At 64.3% G+C, this 21,969-nt stretch overlaps 3 protein-coding genes across 3 annotated transcripts; 1 reads left to right on the top strand and 2 right to left on the bottom strand.

The window, feature by feature from the left end:
- Positions 1–92: 92 nt before the first annotated feature.
- Positions 93–8,201, bottom strand: LOC141742012 (RNA-binding Raly-like protein). The gene is made up of 7 exons (XM_074583362.1): positions 8,071–8,201; positions 5,642–5,720; positions 3,782–3,832; positions 3,304–3,452; positions 2,741–2,854; positions 2,320–2,507; positions 93–1,048 (listed from the first exon to the last, which is right to left on the bottom strand). Exons 1-7 carry the CDS (start codon positions 8,105–8,107, stop codon positions 1,010–1,012), a joined length of 657 nt encoding a protein of 218 aa, XP_074439463.1. The 5' UTR covers positions 8,108–8,201; the 3' UTR covers positions 93–1,009.
- Positions 8,202–9,362: 1,161 nt separating this feature from the next.
- Positions 9,363–15,330, bottom strand: LOC141743164 (C-type lectin domain family 18 member A-like). Its single transcript, XM_074586888.1, has 12 exons — positions 14,760–15,330; positions 13,640–13,731; positions 12,669–12,893; positions 12,483–12,580; positions 11,962–12,083; positions 11,767–11,874; positions 11,140–11,232; positions 10,908–11,014; positions 10,650–10,779; positions 10,476–10,572; positions 10,289–10,380; positions 9,363–10,126 (listed from the first exon to the last, which is right to left on the bottom strand). Exons 1-12 carry the CDS (start codon positions 14,857–14,859, stop codon positions 10,089–10,091), a joined length of 1,302 nt encoding a protein of 433 aa, XP_074442989.1. The 5' UTR covers positions 14,860–15,330; the 3' UTR covers positions 9,363–10,088.
- Positions 15,331–16,819: 1,489 nt separating this feature from the next.
- On the top strand, positions 16,820–20,742 carry LOC141743163 (fibulin-7-like). Its single transcript, XM_074586887.1, has 8 exons — positions 16,820–17,144; positions 17,550–17,706; positions 17,859–18,029; positions 18,217–18,342; positions 18,500–18,622; positions 18,726–18,863; positions 18,965–19,103; positions 20,029–20,742. Exons 1-8 carry the CDS (start codon positions 17,076–17,078, stop codon positions 20,387–20,389), a joined length of 1,284 nt encoding a protein of 427 aa, XP_074442988.1. The 5' UTR covers positions 16,820–17,075; the 3' UTR covers positions 20,390–20,742.
- Positions 20,743–21,969: the final 1,227 nt, after the last annotated feature.

Here is a 21,969-nt window from a genome sequence, read left to right as displayed (position 1 = left end):
CGAGCCTGGGGCTTGTGGCAGGCAGCATGCAAAATGGGGTACAAAAATTACACGTGCGCTTTGGAGGGTTAAAAACTGCATCAGAGTCGAAATAACCAGAGAAAAGAAATACAAATTATTTTTCTTTCCAACACAATACACTCTTTTACCAGAGCAAATTAGAAATACAGAACAAGTTTCTACCAGCGAGAGAAGGACGACCTAGAAATGAGGGACACCGAACTGAGATGTGACGCTGGGGAGCACGGGGGGACACACACCGCATCTTCCTTGGGCTCAGGAGCCCTGGCAGAGTCCTGCTGGCCGCAAACGTGATCCATGGCCGAGAACAGCCCATGGTAAACCAGTAAGGAAAACCCATTTGGGAGCAGGGATGACTGGGAGCATTGGGTTTGCGCTGCCCTGCTGCTGGCGTCGGAGCAGGGCTCGGCACCATCCCAAAATCCCACAAAAGCCCCTCGGGGTGGTCTCTCCTTCCCGTGGCATCATGGTGGGATGCTGAGCAGCTCCGAAAGCCTTCGAGGGCTGTACCCACGCTTGCTGGACCCGTTCCTGGGGGATTCGGAAGTGTGGAGGCAGCGGGTGGGCTTGCAGGACAGGGGAGGTTGGGATGCGAGCTGTGCTGAGGGGCCGGGGTGCTTTCTCTGCGCCCCACAGCACCCTATGGGTGGGGGGCATGCCGGCACGCAAAGCAACCGGAATTTGGGATGCTCCTTTGGGATAGGATCCTTTATTTATTTTTTTTTTTCGCTCCTCCCCATCATGCCCCGGGCCACGTCTACTTATCCCTAGGGCTGAAACCAGGAGGAAAAAAGAAAACGAGCGCACCGGAACACAAAGACTTCTCTCGCCAGGGCTGGCCGGCCTCTCGTGGGGGGTGGGACGCGGGGCTGCCGGCGGGCGGGGGATGCCCGTGCCGAGAGCGGGCACCTCGTGGCACGAGCCGGGAGCCTCGAAAAGAAAGACGAACACAAGACGGCGAAGGGCCGGCCACGGCATCCCCGACCCTCTACTGGTTCCCCTCGGGGTCCGACATGTGGTTTTTCACCTGCAAAGGAGAAACGCGCAGCGGCATCAAACCCAGCGCCCTGCCCAGCACGGGGACCCCGGGGTCCCGCACCCGGCCAGCGGATCATTAAAGGTATTTCGAGAGGTTTTTTTTTTTCAGCCTCTGCTGCTGGAATAACGCAACGCCCCAGGGTTTGCTGCAGGGCGCTGGGGCTGTCCCCGAGGTGCGGGGGCGGGTTGTAGCCCCGTCACACGGCTGGGACAGCTCGGGGGACCCTGATGGAGCATCTCCTCTACTCCGGGGGTCCCCAGCAGGACCTACAAGGGCTTGAAGTGGGGATCAATTTTAGAACCATAGAATTAGAATCACAGAATCAGAAGCAAAGAATCATAGAATCGTCTAGGTTGGAAGGGACCTTTAAGATCACCCAGTCCGACCAGCAAAACCCACCACTACCCCACATCTCTCAGCACCACGTCTGCCCGGCTTTTAAACACTTCCAGGGATGGCAACTCCATCACATCCCTGGGCAGCCTGTTCCAAGGCTTGATGACCCTTTCGGTGAAGAAAATTTCCCTAATCTCCATCCTAAACCTCCCCTGGTGCAACTTGAGGCCGTTTCCTCTTGTCCCATCGCCTGTTCCTTGGGAGAAGAGACTGACTCCCCCTGGCTGCACCCTCCTTTCAGGGAGTTGCAGAGAGCGAGAAGGTCTCCCCTCAGCCTCCTTTTCTCCAGGCTGAACACCCCCAGCTCCCTCAGCCGCTCCTCACAGGACTTGTGCTCCAGACCCCTCACCAGCTCCGTTGCCCTTCTCTGGACCCGCTCCAGCCCCTCAGTGGCTTTTTTGTGGTGAGGGGCCCAAAACTGGACACAGCCCTCGAGGTGGGGCCTCACCAGTGCCGAGCACAGGGGACCATCACTGCCCCAGTCCTGCTGGTCTACTCCTGATACTGGCCAGGGTGCTGTTGGCCAACTTGGCCACCTGGGCACACTGCTGGCTCACGTTCAGCCGGCTGTTGACCAACACCCCCAGGTCCTTCTCCACCAGGCAGCTCTCCAGCCGCTCTGCCCCCAGCCTGTCGCGTCCATGGGGTTGGTGTGACCCAAGTGCAGGACCCGGCACTTGCCCTTGTTGACCCTCACACCATTGGCCTCGGCCCATGGATGCAGCCAGCCCAGACCCCTCTGCAGAGCCTTCCTGCCCTCAAGCAGGTCGACACTCCCACCCAACTCGGTGTCATCTGCAAACTGCCTGAGGCCTGAGGCTTCAAAAAGCAGAGAGGCCAGTGCTGGATCTTGGCCCTCTTACCGCCTCCTCCGTGTCTGTGCTCTCCTCCTCCTCCTCCTCCTCCTCCTCGGCGCTGTCGATGTTGCGCAGGTCGCTGTGCCTGTCACCTCCCATCCCCTCCTTGCCCCGGGGCTCCCGTGAGCTCTCTCCCGCTGGGGATGGCGACTCTGCCCCCGCCTCTACCCTCTTCTTCTCGCTCTCCTTGGACCCTGCAAGGACAGAGACAGCAGAAATTTGGGGTACCCTGTCCTCACAGGTTCCCTTCGTGCCAAAGGGACAGAGAGGGGGAAGGATGCAGGGAATTTGCCCAGCCGACTCTGGATGTCCTGGGCATGCGGGGAGGGATCTCTCACACCCAGATTGGGGTCCAGGCTCACATGCACCCACAGGCTGCCCGGCACGGACACGCGGGTGTCAGAGGGTCTACGTCCCGTCCCCTCACCCGTGAGACGCTCTCTCCGCTGGTCCATGCGGTCCAGGCTCTCCAGCAGACTGTCCACCTGCGCCTTGATCTGGCTCAGCTCCCCCTTGATGGAGTGCAGCTCTTCGGCTCGCACTGCAGGAAGAGGAGCCATTAGGATCCCAGCCTGCCCTACAGCCTGCTCCCGGAGCCGGGGGAACACACCGTCCTGGGCATCCTCCCCATTGGAGCATCCTCCCTCTGGAGCATCCTCCCTTCCGGAGCATCTTCCCCTCTGGAGCATCCTCCATGTGGAGCATCCTCCCCTCCAGAGCATCCTCCCTCTGGAGCATCTTCCCTCCAGAGCATCCTCCCTCCAAAGCATCCTCCATCTAGAACATCCTCCCTTTGGAGCACCCTCAGGGAACAGGGACAGGTCCAGGGGACAGCCACCAGCCCGTTGCAGTCCAGGCTGTGTCTGCTGGAGCCGGGGACTTGTAGCCCCAGGGTCAGCACCGAGCGGGACCTTCAGGCACCGGCACAGCTTTAATGCACCGAGACGCGAGGGCCGAGCCTCCTCTTCCTCCCAGCCCCATGGCACTTACGCTTTGTCCGTCCCGCCGTGGAGCTGGTGCTGCTCCTCGCCCCGGGCTGGGGGGTCAGGCTGCTTTTGCTTCCCGCTCCCACGTGAGTTCGTCTGGCCTTGACCGGGATGCGGTTAATGAGGGGGGGGATTTTCTGGTACTCGTACACTCTGCGAGGGCACAAGAGCACGGCAGCGTGAGCACAACCTCAGAGGCGCAGCAGCAGCCCTGGCCAGCCAGGAGAGCATCTCTCGGGGGTCCCTCTGTGGCAAAGGACCCCCAAGCTGGGCATTGCCCAGCCCACACGCTACCCCTGCCCCATGTACCCCCTCCCCAAGGCCACCCGGCCTGGGGAAGCTGCGGCATTTGTGCCCCTTGAAGGGGGCAACACCGCCGAGCCTCTCCCGGGGGCAAGGGGATGGATGCCCGGGGTCACCCCGCTTTTTGCCGTGTGCAGAGACACGCTCAGCCCACCCCGCTCCCGGGATGCCGCACTCACCGGTACGGGAAGTCCTCCCTGTAGAGATCGTAGTCCAGGTCACAGTTACTGCTGCAGGAGGGGGAGAGAGGAGAACAAGTCACCCACTCTGCCGTGGCCACCCATGGCCACAGCTGCCACGGAGGAGCCACGGCCAGGCACCCACCCACCTCTATCCCCATCCCCGAGGAGCGGGAGGCATCCCAGAGGGTACCACACAAGCTGCCCGCGCTACAGCACGGCCCAAGGAGGTGGCTGTGCCCTGGCAGGGCTTTGCCCCGGAGGCAAACAAGGGTGTTGAGGAGGATGGAGAGAGCGCCCGGGGTGGCACCAGCAGGTCCCGCCCTCGGGAAGGTGCATTTAGAGTTCCCTGATGTTAAATTTCACGGTCCCTGGCTCCGCGCGCACGCTGTCGGTTCGCTCAGCTCCAAATTAAGAAGCGATCTGTCAACGGATCACCTCCAATGCGGGCAGCCGACGTGCCGGTAATAAATCACGCGCCGTGATCACGGCCGGGAGCCAGGGGGGAGAGGGAAGAGGAGGAGGAGGAGGAGGAAAGATGCAGAAGCTCATTTTGCTGCTTCAGCTCTTGCGGAGTCAGGGAGCGTAGGATTAAGCCTAACCCGAGGGGAGACAAAGCTGTGCTCAGAGCATCGCTGGGAGCGGGGAGCCTTCCCCAGCCACACTGCCAGGAATGGGGACGGGGGGGCGCAGGACGAGGGCCCCCAGGGCTCCAGATTTTGCTGCAGATGAGCCTGTTGCTGCCGGATCGATGCTGGAGCTCAAGGAGAGCCGAAGGTCTGCTGGGGGGTTGGCTAACGGGCAACCTGGGCTGCCCTGCCTGGGGCTACCAAGCCTGAGCCAGGCTTGCCCAGCCTGGAAAGCAGCTCGTAGCCTGGCATGGGGCAAAGGTGCCCCCAGCCCTGCTGCCACCCTGCCTTATTCAAGAATAATCCGCATGGGACACAGCCCGCGAGCGCCAGCCCCCCTGGTAAGGGCGAGCTGGCGGCCCCGGGTTGCCAGGACCCCTGGGGATATTTTGGGAGCTTTCGGCCCAGCCCTGCTGCCTTCCCGGTTTCCATCGCTGTGATGGGGACGGCGAGTCCTTCGCATCCCCAGCTCCTGCCTGTCAGCCCCCGGGAGGAATGTCACAACCTGCCTTAGGGAACGAGCAGCCAGGAGGAGTCCCAACCCACGCACGGGCACAGGGAAGGTGCCAGCTCCGGTGGCTGCTGCTGCCCGGAGCCACTGCTGAGAGGGACGGGGATGTCACAGGCCACCTCCCGCCATGGGAGCACTGGTGGCTCTGCAGAAGACTTGGTCTTGGGGTCCAGCACCCAGCTAGGGACACAGTGAGGGTTTTCCCGGCTCAGCTCTTTGCTCGGAGCATCCCCTGGGAAGAGCCAAAGCGGCGTCTGCCACGCTCCAGCAGCCCGATGGGGCTGGTGGTCCCTGCCCTGCCAGTGCTGCATCCCTCCGGCGCCATGGCAACGGGCAGAGCAATTAGTTCAATCAGGGCGTTCGCAAAAAGCTCTCTAACGAGAAAGACAGAGCCTGGCTCCCGTCCCCTCCTCGCATCACTCCCGCCGAGCCGGGGACCCAAAAGAACGCAGGGACGGGGACCCGCTCTTCTGCTACCACCGGTGCCACCATCACCATGACCATCACCACCCCTGTGGGACCCAGCGAGGCATCCAGTTGCCACCAGTATGGATGGGCAATGCTCCCAGGGACATCCCACAGACCCACGTCCACCACCGTGGGCAGGCAGCCGGAATAGCCCGAAGAGGGAGTGACGGAGAAGAGGGGGAGGAAGAGCAGCCAGGCGTGGGACAGTCCCCAGCCCAAAACTGTCCCCCCGCCCCAGGCACCGGCACTCACTGGTACAGGCTGCTACCGTGCTGCCGCTTCTGGCCCAGCCTGGCCCGGCTTGGCTTGGGTTCCCTGGCCATGTCCAGATCTGAGGGGAGAGAAAGGAGGGGGATGAGCACTGGGAAGAAAAAGGGATGCCAACACCTTATCCCATGCAGATGCGTCCCCAGCACCGGCTTCCCAGGGACTCCCTGCCATGCTCCTCTCCCAGCTGGAGATGTCCCGCTCCAGAGCATCCGCAGGCCGAGCCCGAGGCTGGCAGCTCTCTCAAGATTTTAAGTTTTTGGAGAAGGACAGGAGCAGCCCAGGGCTGTGCCGGGACATGGAGCGGCTCCTGCTGTCCCTGCAGTAGCCTCTTCCCGCGGTGCCCCGTCCCCAGGAGCATGAGACCAGCTGAGCCCGGGTAGGCTCCAATTAGGGTGGCAGAAAGCACCTCTGATGATGAGGGTAATTAACCCCCAGAGACATTTCCCACCACCGCAGTGAAGCCACCTTCACTATTGCTCCTGCTGGATGTTCGGGCCGCTTTTCAGGGAGCCCTGGGCCAGCGGGATGCCGGTGAGCGTTGCCCGCCACGGACGGGTGCCGGGGATGGGGGCAGCCCCGCACTCAGCCACTTTGCACCCCCAACGGGTGCTGAGAAGCCTGCGAGGCCGAGATGTGGGGTGGAGATGTCTCCGGATGCGCAGCTCGGTGATGCCACGTCACCGCTCCTCAGTGATGTTCTTCACCCCTTCTTTAGGATTTCACAGCCAATGTCCATAGAAAAGCCATCTTGAATCTATTTTCTGAGTATACACTTGAGAGCCACTGATCCAAGCTTTACTAACATCTCCATAGATTTAATTTTGTAATTTTGGGGGGTTCCAAAACCTCTCTGGCTCCTAGGGTAGGAGCCGGTGGGTGAGATGTTGAGGTCTCCCTCTTGCACGCTCCCCTTGGGCCATGGTAAGTGTGACCAGCTGTCCCACGGGTGACATTACGGATGCCACTGCATTGGGGAACCCCAAGCTGAAGCTTCCCGAGTCCTCTGGGAACACACCAGCTCCTCAGAGAGGTCTAGACCTCCCTGGGAGTGCGGACACTGGCCACGGGTCCCCTCCAGCCCCGCATCTGCCGGAGCAAGGTCCCTCCATCCCTGCAGAGGAGAGGACTTCTGAGCAAGATCTGAGTGGAAGGAAACCGGCACTTGTTTGCTTTCCAGGCTGTCACCCTCTGTGACGAAGTCTGCGGGCTGGCTCTGATCTCAGGGCGAGCTGGGGAAGGTGCTCCACTCGCCCTTCACGTGCCAGGTAGCGCTGGCACCCCTTTTCTGTGGGTGCAGCCAGCATCCCCAGGCATGGCCGAGCTCACCGCTCGGGGCCAGCGCCCACCGTTGGCATCCCTCTCTCCATCCCATCACACCCACCCGGCAGAAACACCTGGTCCCCTCCCTGCCAGTGCGATGGAGACCTCACCACCCCGGCCGGGGAACCCCAGCCATGGCCAGGCACCCTGTCAAAGGCCGCCTGCACCGAGGGGACTGTCCTGGTGGGGTAGGGGACCTGGGCCAGCAGGGCTGCATCACCCCGCCGCTATCGGCCCTGTCTCTGGGCTCCTTTCCATGGAACAGCAGTGGGGGTCAGCCCAGTACTGGGAGGACATCCCTGTCCTGGGGGTGTAATGGTGTGGGGGGCTTCCCAGCACCAGGGGGACATCCCAGTACCAAGAGGACATCCCTGTCCTGGGGTTAATGGTATGGGGGAGAAACAGTATGGGGGGGAGTAATAGTAAAGGGGGGGGCGCAGGTAATGGTATGGGGGGCATCCCAGTAGCAGGACGACATCCTTGTCTTGGGGATAATGGTATGGGGGCCACCCTGGTACTGGAAGGACAAGCCTGTCCTGGAGTGGGTAGTGGCATGGGGGCATCCCAGTACTGGAAGGACATCCCTATCCTTGGGGTAATGATATGGGGGGGGTAACGGTATGGGGGGGTGATGATATGGGGGGCAGCCCAGTACCAGGAGGACACCCTCGTCCTGGGGGTAATGGTATGGGGGGCATCCCCGTGCTGGAAGGACACCCCTGTCCCGGGGTGGGGGTAACAGCATGGGGAGGATCAGGCATGCCAGTACCGGCAGGACATCCCAGCCCTGGGAAGGGACCGGGGCCGGGGTGGGGAGCGGGAGGCAGCTCGGTACCGGGGGGAGGGACCGCTCCAAGGCAGGCGGGAGGCATCCCGGTACCGGGAGACAGCCCTGCCCGGGGTGGGAGGCTACGGGTTGGGGTGGGGGGGGATATACATGCACCAGAAGGCTGGCGGCGGGGGCGGGGCACCCCTGTCCCGGGCGGCCATCCCGGTACCGGAGCATCTACCGGTGTGTGTGTGTGTGTGTGTGTGTGTGTATGGGAAGAGGGCCGATTGCGGTGGGGGGGGGTATCCGGGTGGGTACTCACATCTCCAGCCCGCGTCCCCGCTGCCGAAGAGCGTCATCCCCCCGCAGCCCCGGCGGCCCCGGCCCCGCAGCCCCCGCAGCCCCGGCCCCGAACGCGCCGCCACCGGGCCCCACCACCGCCGGGCGCGGGGGGACCGCGGGCCGCACCACCGCGCAACGGCGCGGAGGGGGGGGGGGGGGGCGAGATGGCGGGGGGGGTGTGTGGGGCGACCACGCCCAGCCCCGCCCCGCCCCGCCCCTCCCCAGGCGCGGGGCCCGAGGGTGGCGCGGCCCCGAGGTTGTGGCTGTGCTGGAACATCCTCATCCCCAGCCTCCATCCTCATTCTCCATCCTCCATCCTCATCCTCCATCCCCATCATCCTCCATCCTCCATTTTCATCCTCCCTCCCCATCCTCATCTTCATCCTCCACCCCATCTTCATCCCCCATCCCCATCTTCATCCCCCATCCCCATCCTCCACCCCATCCTCCATCTTCATCCTCCAGCCCATCTTCATCCCCATCCCCATCTTCATCCTCCATCCCCATCCTCATCCTCCATCCTCATCCTCCATTCTCCATCCCCATCCTCCATCTCCATCCCCATCTTCATCCCCCATCCCCATCCTCCGTCCCCGTTCTCCATCCCCATTTTCATCCTCCATCCTCATCTCCATCCTCTTCACCTTCCCCATCCTCATCCCCGTCTTCCTCCTCCCTGGGCTCCTTCTCCCATCTCCTCCCTACAGTCTTCTCCAACTTGTTGGACCCTGCCCTGCTGGCTCGGTTGCCCCCGGGTTTGCCCAGCTCGCCCCAGAGCCATGAGCCCAGCCTTGCCAGTGGCCATGTAGCTCGTGCCTTCCCTCCACAGAGCCGGGGCCATGTCACAAACGGTTTAATCTCCACCCCAGCCCTGTGCTGGCACGGAGTATTCGGAAGGGAGGAGGTGATTCCCTGGCTCTGTGGCGGGAGGGTGTCTGCAGGGTGTCAGCATGGGGACAGCAGTGGCATGTCCCCTCCAGAGGCACCCACCAGCGCTGAGGACACAGGCTCGCAGCCAGCCCATGGGGTGCCATGATTTGGGGCCATCCTGGGGCCAGAAGCAGCAGCTCTTGGCTAATGTCACCCCTCCGGAACACCTCCAGGGTGCTGGGGACATGAGCTCAGCCAGGAGCTAGGCTGGTCCCGCCCGGCTCCTCTGACCCCAGCACCAGGGATGGAGCTGGAGGTACCACCCAGCGCGGGCAGGATGTGGGCCACGGCAGAGGGGGAGTCTGGTGGGTCTGGGGGAGGAAAAGGAGACAAACGGCTCTTCCCAAGGGAAAGAGGATCTTTATTAACCACCCGGCAGATGGTGAGGAACCAGGTGATGAGGAAGGACCATGTGATGGTGAGGAACCTGCCATGCCAGGCTGGGGGTTCCCACTCAGGTTGGGATGATGGCTCAGAGCCCTCACCCCAAGCCGTGCTGATGTCTGCGCCCCACAGAAGCCCCACCTTGGCCCCTCGTCACATCGGGACCACGGTTCAGACACAGCCCGGCTGCCAATTTAGGAGGAGGATGCTCTTGGACCTGGCTGTTGCTGGGACATCTCCCTGCCCTGGGGGCTGTCACAGCGTGATGGTGACAGAGGAAGGCAAGGGGCAGAAGGGGGATGCTGATGTAGATGATGGATGCTGGTTCGGGGATGCTGATGTAGAGCGTGCGCCCTTCTTGCCAGGTCCCAATGCCATGGGTCCCCTCAGCCCCCTGTCCTCTTCGTGGGGGAGCCGTGGGGGATCCTCCTGAGCCATGGGCCAGGCTTGGCATGGCAATGGGGACCTCCTGAGCCATGGTCGAGGCATGGCATGGCAATGGGAACCTCCTGAGCCATGGTCTGGGCTTGGCATGGCAATGGGGACCTCCTGAGCTGTGGTCCAGGCGTGGCATGGCAATGGGGACCTCCTGAGCCATGGTCCAGACTTTGCACAGCACTGGGGTCTCCTGAGCCATGGGCTCGGCTCAGCAGCCAGCGCTGGCCGGTGCCCGGGGCTGCGGGCTCAGGGTTGCCGCTGCCACAGGGAGATGTGCTCCTGGGCTGCGACGGGATGCGGAAAGTCAGCGCCCCCCACCCCAGGGAGGACCCAGGGGTCTGTGCAGGGCTGGCAGCGGGGCACAGACCCGGCAGAGCCGGTGGCTGGCACCACCAGGGCTCGGCACCCCTGGGAAGGTGCGGGAGGGCTCCTGGCCGCTCACTCACCGAACTGGCAGATGTACCGGTTTCGGGTCTTGCAGCGCTGGTCGTTCCAGTTGAAGGCAGCCGCCGCTTGCATCTCCACACAGTTCCCAAACCTGTGCCCCAGCGGGAAGGCGGTGAGGCCGGCCAGCACGGTGGCATGGCAGGTGACACCGTGCAAAGGCGTCCTCTGGACCCAGCGGACACTTACCCCTGGTTGTCCGGCTGCCCGAAAGCAAAGCTGGTGAAGGAGGACGGCTCGCCCACATCCCAGCGGAAGGAAGCCTTGGACGTCTTGTAGGTGAGACCTAGGGGAGCGGGAGGCAGGGTGGCATGGCCACACACACCCCGGGCACGCCGCACCCTGCCTGCCGCCATCACTCACCAATCCAGAAGTTCCCGGTCTCGAAATCAGTGTCCGTCACCCTGTTACCGGTCTCCAAGCGGCTGAGGTAGAAAGCCAGGATGTCCTGGACCTTCTGGTTCCCGATCTGGGCCAGCATCGCCCCCTTCTCCTACGGGGACAGGAGCGAGTCAGCCCCAGACATGTGTCCCAGACCCACGGCAGGCAGCCAGGGAATGCTGCGAGCCCCAGTGGCATTTTTCAGGTGCAAAGAGATGCCAGGAGCATCCCGGGGCTCACCTGGCACTTGATTTTCGCCCCGTAGTAGGTGTCGGCCTCGGGGGACACCATGAAGCAGTCACCGTCTATCTGCACATCGCAGGCGTGGAAAGGGAACCGAATCTTCGCTGGGGGCACAGGCAGGAGCAGGTGGGTCCCTGTGCCGGCAGAGCCGGGCCCACCGGAGCACCCTTAGCCCCGCTGCGGGGGTCCCTGCCTGCAGGTCCCTGCCGTGCCCCCGGCGCAGACTCACTGCCACACTCGGCGCCTCCGTAGCCCACGTCGCAGAGGCAGGAGCATTCCTCCTTCCTGAACTTTCCGTGGAGGCACTGCCCGCTGCACCTCACTGCGGGGCAAGGCGCTGCCTGAGCTGTGGGGAGCGGGGGCGGTTGGCAGCCCCTGCCCACCCCAGCCCAGCGTGTGCTGCGCACCGGGGCGCTGCGCTGAGGTGCCCACACCGTGCACGGGGCTGGCATGGTGCTGCAGCACGGTGGGCACCAAGCAGGCCATGAACGCTACATCGGCAACGCCCACGCATGCCCTGCACTGACCCTGCCATGCGTGTGCTGCACCAACGCTGCACACGCGTGCACTGCACCATCCACGCACACGCAGGCACTGCATTGTCCATGCACACGCATGCACTGCACTGACACTGCACGTGCGTGCACTGCACTGGTTACACACACGCATGCACGGCACCCACCCTGTGCACGTATACATTGCACTGGCCATGCACGAGCATGCACTGCACCCACCCTGCACACGCATGCATTGCACTGGCCAGGCACACGCATGCATTCCACACACGCCCTGCAGTGGCCACGCAGACGCATCCCTGGGGGCGAGGGAGGCCGGGCTGCGCGGGTGCCCTTCTCACCTTGGCAGTACCTGCCCGTGTAGCCGGGGGGACAGGCGCACTGGCAGCTGCTCATGTCGAGGCGCCCGCCGTTCCTGCAGCTCATGCGACAGGGGTTCCTGGGCACCTCTGGGCACAGCAGAGCGGCGGCGTCAAGGGCCGTGGCGTGGCCGGGGGTCGGCAGGGGAGCCGGGGGGGGGCATGGCGGGGACTCACCACAGAGCCCGCCGCCGTGGTCCCAGGACTTGAAGCAGCCGGAGAGGCCGGCGGTGCAGAGGGAGCACCAGGGTCCCTGCTTGTAGGGCAGGACGGGGGTCCCGGCCACCTCCCAGTTGCCCCTGTGCCCGCAGGCAGCTGGAGGAGGCTGCCCCGCCTAGCCCCGCCCACCAACCCAAACCACGCCCCTTCTGGACAAGACCACGCCCACAACCCAAACCACGCCCCCATATGGGGTTAGACCACGCCCACACAAAACCACCCACCCCCCCCAATGTTAGACCCCGCACACACCACATGGTCTCCGCACTATCCCAGCGTATAGCCCCGCCCACGTTGCCAGGCCCCGCCCACCTCCAGCACAAAGCCCCGCCCACCCCCCTTCACCCTGCATACCCATAGGCCACCCGGACACACCCCTGCGGAGGCCCCGCCCACCCCAGTCCCCATTCACACCCCCTGCCCACTCAGGCCGCGCCCCCGCGCCAGGCCCCGCCTCCCGGCGAGGCCCCGCCCCTTACCCCGGGGAGTAGGCACAGGCGAAGGCCTCGCTGGGGCTGTGGCTGCCGGTGCAGAGGTGCCGCCCGCAGCCCAGCCGCCCCGCCGTGGCCCACACCAGCTGTGAGAGAGCACGTCTCACCCCTGTCCCTGGCCACCACACCCCCTTTTGTCGTGTGTCTTCCCCCCCCCGAACCCCTCCTGCCCACCTGGGTGTAATGGCGGCAGGTAGCATTCCCGGCGCAGCGCCCCGTCCTGTAGTCGTAGCGTCGGCCCTGGGTGAACCAGTGCTCCAGCACGACCGCGAAGCCCCCCGTGCCCGCTGGCAGCAGGGACTCGCTCCAGCTCAGCTGCGGGGACGGCAGGGGAGCGGGGCCCTCCAGGCAGCTGGCTGCCCGTGCCCCCGCCAGCCGGCCCAGCTCCTCGCTCCACTCCTGCGGGGGTGACATGAGCCACCGAGGGTCCCTGGGGACAGCCCCGACGCGGGGATGCTGAGGGAGAGCAGGTAACCGCCCAGGGAGTGTTTGGGGACCACCGAGGGGGTCAGCCCTGGATATGATTGGGGGACATCAGAGGATTGACATGGGGGATGCTGCAAGGGACCCCAGGGGACCAGCCCTGCCCTTGGGGTGTGCAGGTGTGGGGTGGTTGAGGGACAGCAGAAGGACATCATGGGATGTGGGAGACCCCAAGGAACCAGCTCTGCCCTTGGGGTGTGCAGATGCAGAGCGGTTGGGGCCATCACAGGATGGGAGACCCCCACAGAGGACCCCAAGGGACCAGCCCTGCCCTTGGTCTATGCAGGTGTGGGGCAACTGAGGGACATTGAGGGCCATCACGGGACATGGGGGTCCCCACAGAGGTCTGTCCCTAAGGGACCAGCCCTGCCCTTGGTGTGTGCAGGTATGGGATGATCAGGGGACATCAGAAGGGTATGGGGGACCCCACAAGGGACCCCAACGGACCAGCCCTGCTTTTGGTGTACGCTGGGTCTGGCACTGATGGTGGCACCTCCTTCCCCAGGGGCCCCACACCAGCCAACTCTTCTGCTTCGTTAACTTGTTAACGAACTACTCCACAGCACCCATGGGCTGCCCCTCTCCGTAGGCATGGGGTGGGAGGTGGATGGGACATCCAAGGGCTGGGGGCGGATGCGGGACATGGACCCGGGGGAGCTCACCAGCTTCTGCATGTTGGCGGCGGGGGGCTGCACTTTGCTCCTCAGCTTGTTGTGCAGCGAGAGCACCAGGAAGGTCTCCTTCATGCTGAGAGCTGGGGGGGGGACACCAGGGGATGGGGCCAAGGGGGCTGCGGGGTGCAAGTGCCTTCCCCGTATCCCCGGCTGCGGCTGGACCCTTCGGGGGGCCTCACGGCCCCCCGAAGGGTCCGGCCGCAGCCGGGGATACGGGGGAAGGCACCCGGGTCTCCATGGAGACTCAAGGGGAGAGAAGAAAGCGCTTTTGGGCTGGGAGCACAAAAGGGGCCGGGGGCGGAGGGGGGCGGGGTTCAGCCCGCTGAGCCCCCGTCTCGCACGGGTGGGCTGAGACCGTCAGGAATGTACCCCCCCCACACACCACCCCCCACCACCTCTCTCCTGCCAGCACCCAGACCCCACCGGGCTGGACCCATCACTAGCCCCCATCACCAGCCCCCAGGACACCCCCCCCGCCCCAGCCCCATTCCATCACCAGCTCCAGCCCACCACCACCCCCAGCTCCCCCAAAATCCATCCCATCACCCCCCCCAGCTCCCCCCAGCCCCATCCCATCACTCCCCCCAGGCCCCCCAACCCCAGCCCATCACCAGCTCCATCCCATGACCAGCTCCAGAGCCCCCCAGCCCCATCCCATCACCCCCCCATCTCCCCCCAACCCCATCCCATCACCAGCTCCAGCCCACCACCAGCCCCAGCCCCCCCAAAACCAATCCCATCACCTGCCCCAGCCCCCCAACCCCATCCCATCACCAGCTTCAGAGACCCCCCCTCCCTATCCCATCACCAGCCCCCCCCACACCCCCCACAGCCCTCTCCCATCACCCGCCCCATCCCACCACCAGCCCCAGATCCCCCCCAGCCCCATCCCATCTCCAGCCTCAGCCCCCAGCTTCATCCCATCACCAACCCCCATCACCCAAGACCCCCATTGCCATCCCTGAGTGCCCATCACCCCTCCCCCCAGCCCCCTGCGGGCCTGGCCTTGCCCTAGGGGATGGTGCTCAGGGTGCACCCACCCAAACCAGCTGACCCCCAGCCCTGTGTCCGGCAGCAGACACCCCCCCGCAGCCCCTCTCCCGGTTACCTCCCGGCACCAACGTGGACAACTTCTCCGGAGCATCCAACCCCGTCTCGCCCACCCTCCATGCCAGGAGATTGCAAACCAGCAGCACCAAGGGCTTCATGCAGGTGGCTGGGGTTGGGCAGGGGGGGAACCAGACCCCCACGGTTCCGGAAGGAGGATTTGCGGGAAAAACGAGCCACCCTGAAGCAGCCCTGGCGTTGGGGTGAGCTCGGCTGCGCACTCCTGCACGCTCGGTGCGTGCTTGTGTGTGTGTGTCTGGTTGCAGGATTTGATCCTATTCAGGACTCCAGACAGGCACCGCTGGTCAGCTCGAACAAAAGCTTGACGGGTGAGCAATAGCTCTGTCAAAACAGTTGCTCGCCGGCGAGAACTCGGGGCAGACAACTCCCGGGATGCCCCGCAGCGGGGTCGGCCCCTTGGGCTCTGCCCCAGCCCCGCTGCCAAGCCGGGGTCGGGGATGGGAAGGCAGGCAGGAGCGGGGGATCCCCACCTTTGGGGTGCCGGGAGATTGGATACCAAGGGGACTGGGGGCTAACGGGGGCCCCCGCTGCCAGCTTTCCTCCTGCCCCATGAATTAAACATGCGGGGGAGGTAACACACACCACCGCGGGCATGAAGCCAAATACCCGCTCCAGCGAGCTGGGCAGCGTGGTTACAGGGTGGGAGGATGCGAGGGACAGGGGGGCCGGCGGCGGGAGAGATGCTGGGCTGGGGAGGACACGTCCCGGCGGGCAGTCAGGGTTGGGTAGGGGTCCCGGAGCCTGCACTCCTCGGGGGGGTCAGTAGCACCCCCATGGCTCTACTCCAGCACACACTGGAGCCCCAGGGCTTCCAGCACCCATTCCGGGGGGCTGAGGGGCTCCCCTGGCACAGGCTGGGGACAGGCACATGCTGCCATGCCCCTTCCTCTGGGCTGTCACGGGCAGGAGTGACCAGGAGCATCTCCCCCACCCCAGCTATCGGGGCTGAGCTGGTTGTCACCAGAAATCCAGCTCCGAATGCCATCAGCTCCCTCACCCTCAGCCTAACCCTAACCCTGGCCTGAACCCCAGCCCCCGTGCAAATGCCAACCCCAACCCTCATCCAGACCCTCCTGTTCATACGGACCTTGACACTGAACTGACCCTAACCTTAACCCTGACCCCAACGCGAAACCTGATTGTAGTGCTGACCGTGAGCCTAACCCTAACCCCAACCCCAACCCTAACCACAATCACAACCCCAATCCCAACTTCAACCCCAACCCCAAACCAAAACCCAACCCCAACCCCAAACTCAACTCCAATCCTAAACCCAACCCCAGCCCCAACCCAAACCCCCATCCCAACCCTAACCCAAACCTAACCACAATCACAACCCCAATCCCAACTTCAACCCCAACCCCAAACTCAACTCCAATCCTAAACCCAACCCCAGCCCCATCCCCAACGCCAGCCCCAACCCAAAGCCCAGCCCCAACCCTGACCCAAACCCCAACCCTAACCCCCATCCCAAGCCAAACCTCAACCCCAGACCCTACCCAAACCCCAGCCACAACCCAAACCCCAACCCTAAACCCAAGCCCCAACCCCAGTCCTCACCCCAATCCCAACCCAAACCCCTACCACAACACTAACCCCATCCCTAACCCCAATCCCATCCCCAACCCCAACCCTGATGCTGACCCTAACATTAGCCCTGCCCCTAATGTTAATGCCGACCCTCCTGCCATCCTGCACCCCAACTCTAAGCTGCTGCGGAGCCCTGGGGTCCCCCTCTAAGCTTCAGCCATGCCTGAGCTCACCCCAGCAAAGCCGTGCCGAGGCTGGTGGGTCCGCGGCACTGCCAGGCTGCCCTCCTTTACAGCCCCAGCCCCACCGGAGAGCCGGACCTCGGCGCAGACTCCAAATCCGTCCTTTCTCCCGGGAGACTTTCCCACGCTTAGCAAACACACGGGGTTAGCCTCATCCTGCACCCCCGCGTGCCGGGGAGCCCCGGAGCCGTGGCTGGCCGTGAGGGGAGCCCGGCACCGCCGGTACCGCAGTGGGTGCTGTGACAGCCACCGCCTGGCCCCGGCATCTGCTGGCCCTGTGACATGAAAGGCCCCAAAGCTTCTGATGTGCGGAGAGGGAAGGGAAGGGAGAGGCTGGCGCCAGTGCCAAGGGGAAACTTTCCTACGCCTCGGCCTCAGCCAGGGGAAAAACCAACAAACACACGGGCATGCACCGTGGATAAATCCCGGCGAGCGCAGGAGAGCGGCTGCGAGGGAGCCGGGCAGAACCGTAGCGCCGGAGTCTCGTCCCTGCAGCCTGCGCGGCCAGAGCCAGTCCCGGCGCCATGCTCCTCGTCCCGCTGCCAGCCTGGCTGGCCCTGGGCATCCTGCAGCTGCCCTTCGGCAGCGCCCAGGTAAGGACCCTTGCGTCTCCCGCCTCCAGCACCCCTCAGCACCCCCCTCGCACGCCCCAGCGCCCTGTCACTGCCCCGGGGTGGGGGTTACAGCATGGCCACGGGGCTGCCCAGAGCCGGGGAGGTGGGGGGTGCTTTTCCCCTGCCGCAGCGAGATGATGCTAAACCCCCCGGGGTGCCCGAGTGCCAGGGCAGGACCGGGCAGAGGGGCCGAGGCTGGAGCAGATCCGGAGGCAGGGGCAGACCCCGCATGGGATGGGAGGGAAGGGGCTCTGCGAGGGCAGGGCATCCAAACCAAGCCCAAATATGCTGCCTGCTTGGGAGGATCCCCCCGGGGCTCCAGCAGGGTGGCGGGGGAGCCTGGTGGGTGACGGAGGTGTCCTTGTGTCCCCCCTCCCCCCCCAGGAGTGCCTGAGCCCGCAGCAGGCGCTCGGGGCGGTGCGGCAGATGCAGAAGCTGCTGGCAGCGCAGGAGGCTGCCCAGCTGCGGGGCACACGTGGGCTCCGGCAGCAGCTCTCCCTCCTCCAGAGCCGCCTCCAGAGACAGGCCACCAAAGGCAACGGTAACGCCGGCCGGGTCACCGCCGCGGGGGTGACATGCCCACGGGGCCAGCTGGCGAGCAGCCTGGGCAAGGGACCCCCGGCTCCTCGCCAGGGGCTGGCGTAGGCTCCAGCCTGGCGACGTCCATCCTTACCCGTGTCCACCTCTCCACAGAGACCTGTCCGCGGCTGGCGGTGCCCCTGAACGGACGGATGCTGGGCCGGAGCGTGCGGGTGGGCCACGACGTTCACTTTGTCTGCAACGTCGGCTTTAGGCTGGTGGGCTCGGAGACGCGCACCTGTCGGCAGGACCGCACGTGGAGCGGCACCCAGCCCTTCTGCAGAAGTGAAGTGGAGCGGGGTCGGGGTGCCGGGGGCTCCTCTGTCACCCCGAGCTGCCGGATCCCATCGCTCTGCTCCTCCGGCTGCTGGGAGAGCAGCCCTGAGCTGCAGCAATGGGCACCGAGGCTGAGCAGCAGGATGGGGCGAGGGTGGGCTTCTCCAGCCCGTGTTCATCGGCTCCTTCTCCCCAGGTATCGATGACTGCTCCAGCAACCCTTGTGCCAACGGTGGGACCTGTGTGGATGGCAACCAGAGCTACACGTGCCTCTGCCACCGGGGCTGGTCAGGCCCCAGCTGCAAGAGCCCCATCTATGCCTGTAGGTGCCTGGGTTTGGGCTGCGGAGGACGGGGATGTTCACAGGGACATCACCTGGCCACGCTGCGCCCACCTCCCCGTGCTCCCCGGGAACCTCAGCCCCCAGCCACCTCCTGGTGCCCCCCTACCCCGGCAGTGACGGCCGCTCCTCCCCGCAGACTGGGTGACGCTAAGCAACACCTCCTTCAGCCGCCAGCCCCGCTGTGCCGAGAGCCGCCCGGGCGCCCGACGCTGCAGCTGCGATGCCGGCTTCCAGATGCGGGCCGGCGGCGTGTGCCACGGTAAAAGGAGGGTGAGGATGGTGGAGGCGGGGGGAGGGGGAGGGGAAACTGAGGCTGGGCATCAACGGAAGCCCGGGCCATGCCCTGCTCTGTCTCCCCCAAGATGTGGATGAGTGCCAGCTCTTCCAGTCCAACCCCCAGACCCGGCTCTGCCTCCACGACTGCCTCAACCTCCCCGGATCCTACCGCTGCCTCTGCCCCCCCGGCTACCTGCTGCACGCCGACAGCAACACCTGTGAGGGTAAGAGCGGTGGGAGCAGGGCAGGGAGCATCCCGCAGGACGCAGGGGCGCAGTGGGGAGCAGCGGGGGACAGCCCCACTCACCCCGTGTCCCCGCCGCAGACGTGAATGAGTGCGCCGGGAAGCAGCACAACTGCAGCCAGGGCGACCTCTGCATCAACACCTTCGGGGGCCACCGCTGCGTGCGCCCCAAGTGCCCCCCACCGCGCCACAACACCAGCTACGTCAAGACCTCCGCCTTGTGAGTACCGCGCGTGGCTCGGGCTGCCTGGTGTCCTCTCCCCCAGGCCACGGGTCCTACACGTGCCCCAGGGACCATATCGTGTCAGCAGGGAAAGCGCCAGCCATATTGCCACGTGGGGCGTGCTTGGCACACTCCCTGATGCCCCATGCCAAAGGTCTCGGGATGCTGGTGGCATCCCAATACATGGTGGCTTTATCCAGGACTCCAGTCCCCCAGGCCCCCAGTCCCCCAGGCCCCCCGCCTGGGGGGAATGACACCATTTTCCCTCTGCTGCACATCCACGCGGTGCTGTCGGGTGCCATCTTCCAGGCAAAAACTCCTTGTCCTGCCCATGAGACTGAGCCGCTTTGTGGCCAAGCACGAGTGACCCAAGAGATAAAGATATAGGGAAAAATGTCATCACCGAAAGGGTTGTCAAGCACTGGAAGAGGCTGCCCAGGGAAGTGGTTGGGTCACCATCCCTGGAGGTATTTAAAAGACGTGTAGACGTAGTGCTGAGGGACATGGTTTAGTGGTAACTTGGCAGTGCTAGGTTAACGGTTGAATCTTAAAGGTCTCTTCCAACCTAAATAATTCTATGATTTTATGATTCATGAGGAGGAGAGCCCCTGCTCTGGCCAAGGGATGTTCCCCTGTGGGAGGCACATCTGAGCCTGGCTCCATCCCTGGCCTCCAGCCGGGACTGTGGTACACCTGGTCCCAGCTTCAGAGTGTGACCCAGAGCTGTGTCCCTGCATGGCATGGTGTTTGCCGAGGCCGGGCAGGCTCAGATGTGGCTGCCTTGGGTTGCTCTGACGCAGGACCAGCAGAGGGGCTGGAGATGCTGCCTGCAGCGTGGGCCAGGCTTGTTTGCAAGGATGCGGGCAGCTCCCTGAGAGCCAAACCACGGCGCTGAGCGGTGGCACTCCTTCTCTCCTGGCAGCCAGTGCGAGAGGAACCCCTGCCCCCTGGAGAGCCAAGCCTGCCGCCTGGCCGCCACCTCCATCTCCTTCCACTATCTGCCGCTCCAGGCCAACCGCACTGTGCCCCACGTCCTCTTCAAGATGTCCACCACCCGCTTCGTGGGCGACAGCCTGCGCTTTGCCATCACGGGCGGCCGGGGCCAGGGGGTCTTCACTGTGCGGCGCTCCGACCGGCAGACGGGAGAGCTGGTGCTCACCAGCCCCGTGGTGGGGCCGGCCACACTGGAGGTGGAGCTGGAGATGAGCGAGTTCTCCCGCAAGGTCCTCCTGGGCAAGCACATCTTCAAGGTCACAGCCTTCGTGTCCCCGTATGAGTTTTGATCCCCTTTGGAGGCGGGTGTGGGTCTCTCCTGGGGAGCGATGGAGCAGGTGCAGCTCAGTGGCCCCAGTTCTTGTCCCGTGGGAGACATCCCTCTCCCGCGATGCTTGCTCATGGCTGGTAGGGTGAAGCCACCCCAGCAGAAAGGGTGCCTCCTGCAAAGGCTGCAAGGAAAACCCAAGGGGCCGTGCCTTGCATTGCTCTGCAGGCAGGGGGACCAGCCCGGGGGTGCCTGCCTCTGCCAGCCCCCTCCTCTCTGCCCACAGGGGCATGGCAGAGCGAGCCCATGGCAAATGGTGTGCAGGTCTGGCTCCTTGTATCTTGTAACCCCTAATAAAAGAAAAGTGGCTGCAGGAAGGGTGTTCTCCTTGTTCTGTGCCTGCTGCGTTGGGAGCCTGCTCCTGGGGCAAGGCTCCTGGGGGCAGCAGGGGGCTGTGGTCACGGCAGGGTCCCCCTGCAGAGCTCAGCGTAACAGTAGAGCTGTCAAGCCCACGCAGCACCACACGGTGTCCACGTCTCTCCCAGCACCACTAATCCCAGGGGCCACGATGAACATCCCCGCCATGCAGGACTGGGAGATGGGCTGAACACACTGCCCTGCACGTCCAAGGCTTGTCCCCAGACCCTTTGGCAGGTGCCAGAAAAGCGCAGCGGGGCTCCCTGGCACCAGGAGAGCAGGGGATGGCGACGGGGGGCCATACTTTACATCCAGCCTTCCCTCCTGCCATGGCCCTGGCAGGAGATGGACAAACCTGCAGCACTCAAGCTATTCCCCTGCTCCTGACTCGAGGTGGGTGGGCAACAAGGACAAAAGAGGTGCTGCCCCCCACCCTGTACATCCTCTGCCACCACCAGCATGGCCAGTCCCCTGCACAGAGAGAGTTGAAAAGGTGATGAGGGCCTTTGGGGTCAGCGAGTGAAGGACACGCTGCCCCGCGACACCCTTCCCTCTGCACACAGGAGCCTTTTTAGGTGAGTGTCAGTGCCAGTGCCCCTCGCACAAAGCAGCCGCTGTGTGCGGACTGCAGGCAGCTCATAAAGACCTCCTTGTGTGCCCACCACCGGCACCGTGCTGGAGGAGGGGGACATCCCCGGGCTGGCAGGGATGGCTGTGCTGCGTCACAAAAATCGGCAGCTGGCCGGCACCCACTGAGGGGAGAGGTTGGGACGCAAAGCAGAGAATTGCAAGGGTAAATATTTGTTTCTGCCCTTCAGGTGTGCCAGCCAAACTGGGCACCCCAAGTGTGGGTTTGCACAGGGTTCTTACACCCTTCAAATGTTCACATACAGCACACAGTGGGATGGAGGGCACCCTCAGCACGTTTGCCACCAACACCAAGCTGTGTGGTGGGATCGACTTGCTGGAGGGGAGGGATGCCCTCCAGAGGGACCTGGACAGGCTGGAGAGGTGAGTCTGTGCCAACCTCATGAAGTTCAGCAAGACCAAGTGCAGGGTCCTGCAGGGGGTCGGGGCAATGCCCAGCCCAAATCCAGGCTGGATGGAGAATGGCTGGAAAGCAGCCCGGACCAGAAGGACTTGGGGATGTTGGTGAATGAGAAGCTCAACATTAACACAACGTGC

The sequence above is a fragment of the Larus michahellis genome, chromosome 4 (assembly GCF_964199755.1).
Source record: "Larus michahellis chromosome 4, bLarMic1.1, whole genome shotgun sequence".
NCBI classification, from domain to species: domain Eukaryota; kingdom Metazoa; phylum Chordata; class Aves; order Charadriiformes; family Laridae; genus Larus; species Larus michahellis.
This window is presented reverse-complemented; position numbering and strand designations above follow the sequence as displayed.

Excerpts from the sequence above, each read along its gene's own strand:
- LOC141742012 (XM_074583362.1), bottom strand. The coding sequence starts at position 8,107 with ATGACGCTCTTCGGCAGCGGGGACGCGGGCTGGAGAT. Across the intron at positions 5,721-8,070 it reads CGGGGACGCGGGCTGGAGAT|ATCTGGACATGGCCAGGGAA; the intron begins GTGAGTACCCAC and ends CTCTCCCCTCAG. Across the intron at positions 1,049-2,319 it reads GCACAGACACGGAGGAGGCG|GTGAAAAACCACATGTCGGA; the intron begins GTAAGAGGGCCA and ends TCTCCTTTGCAG.
- LOC141743163 (XM_074586887.1), top strand. The coding sequence starts at position 17,076 with ATGCTCCTCGTCCCGCTGCCAGCCTGGCTGGCCCTGGGCATCCTGCAG. Across the intron at positions 18,030-18,216 it reads CACCCAGCCCTTCTGCAGAA|GTATCGATGACTGCTCCAGC; the intron begins GTGAAGTGGAGC and ends CCTTCTCCCCAG. Across the intron at positions 18,343-18,499 it reads CAAGAGCCCCATCTATGCCT|ACTGGGTGACGCTAAGCAAC; the intron begins GTAGGTGCCTGG and ends TCCTCCCCGCAG.
- LOC141743164 (XM_074586888.1), bottom strand. The coding sequence starts at position 14,859 with ATGAAGCCCTTGGTGCTGCTGGTTTGCAATCTCCTGGCATGGAGGGTG. Across the intron at positions 12,894-13,639 it reads CCGCCAACATGCAGAAGCTG|GAGTGGAGCGAGGAGCTGGG; the intron begins GTGAGCTCCCCC and ends TCACCCCCGCAG. Across the intron at positions 10,381-10,475 it reads GGGCAGCCGGACAACCAGGG|GTTTGGGAACTGTGTGGAGA; the intron begins GTAAGTGTCCGC and ends GCTGGGGCACAG.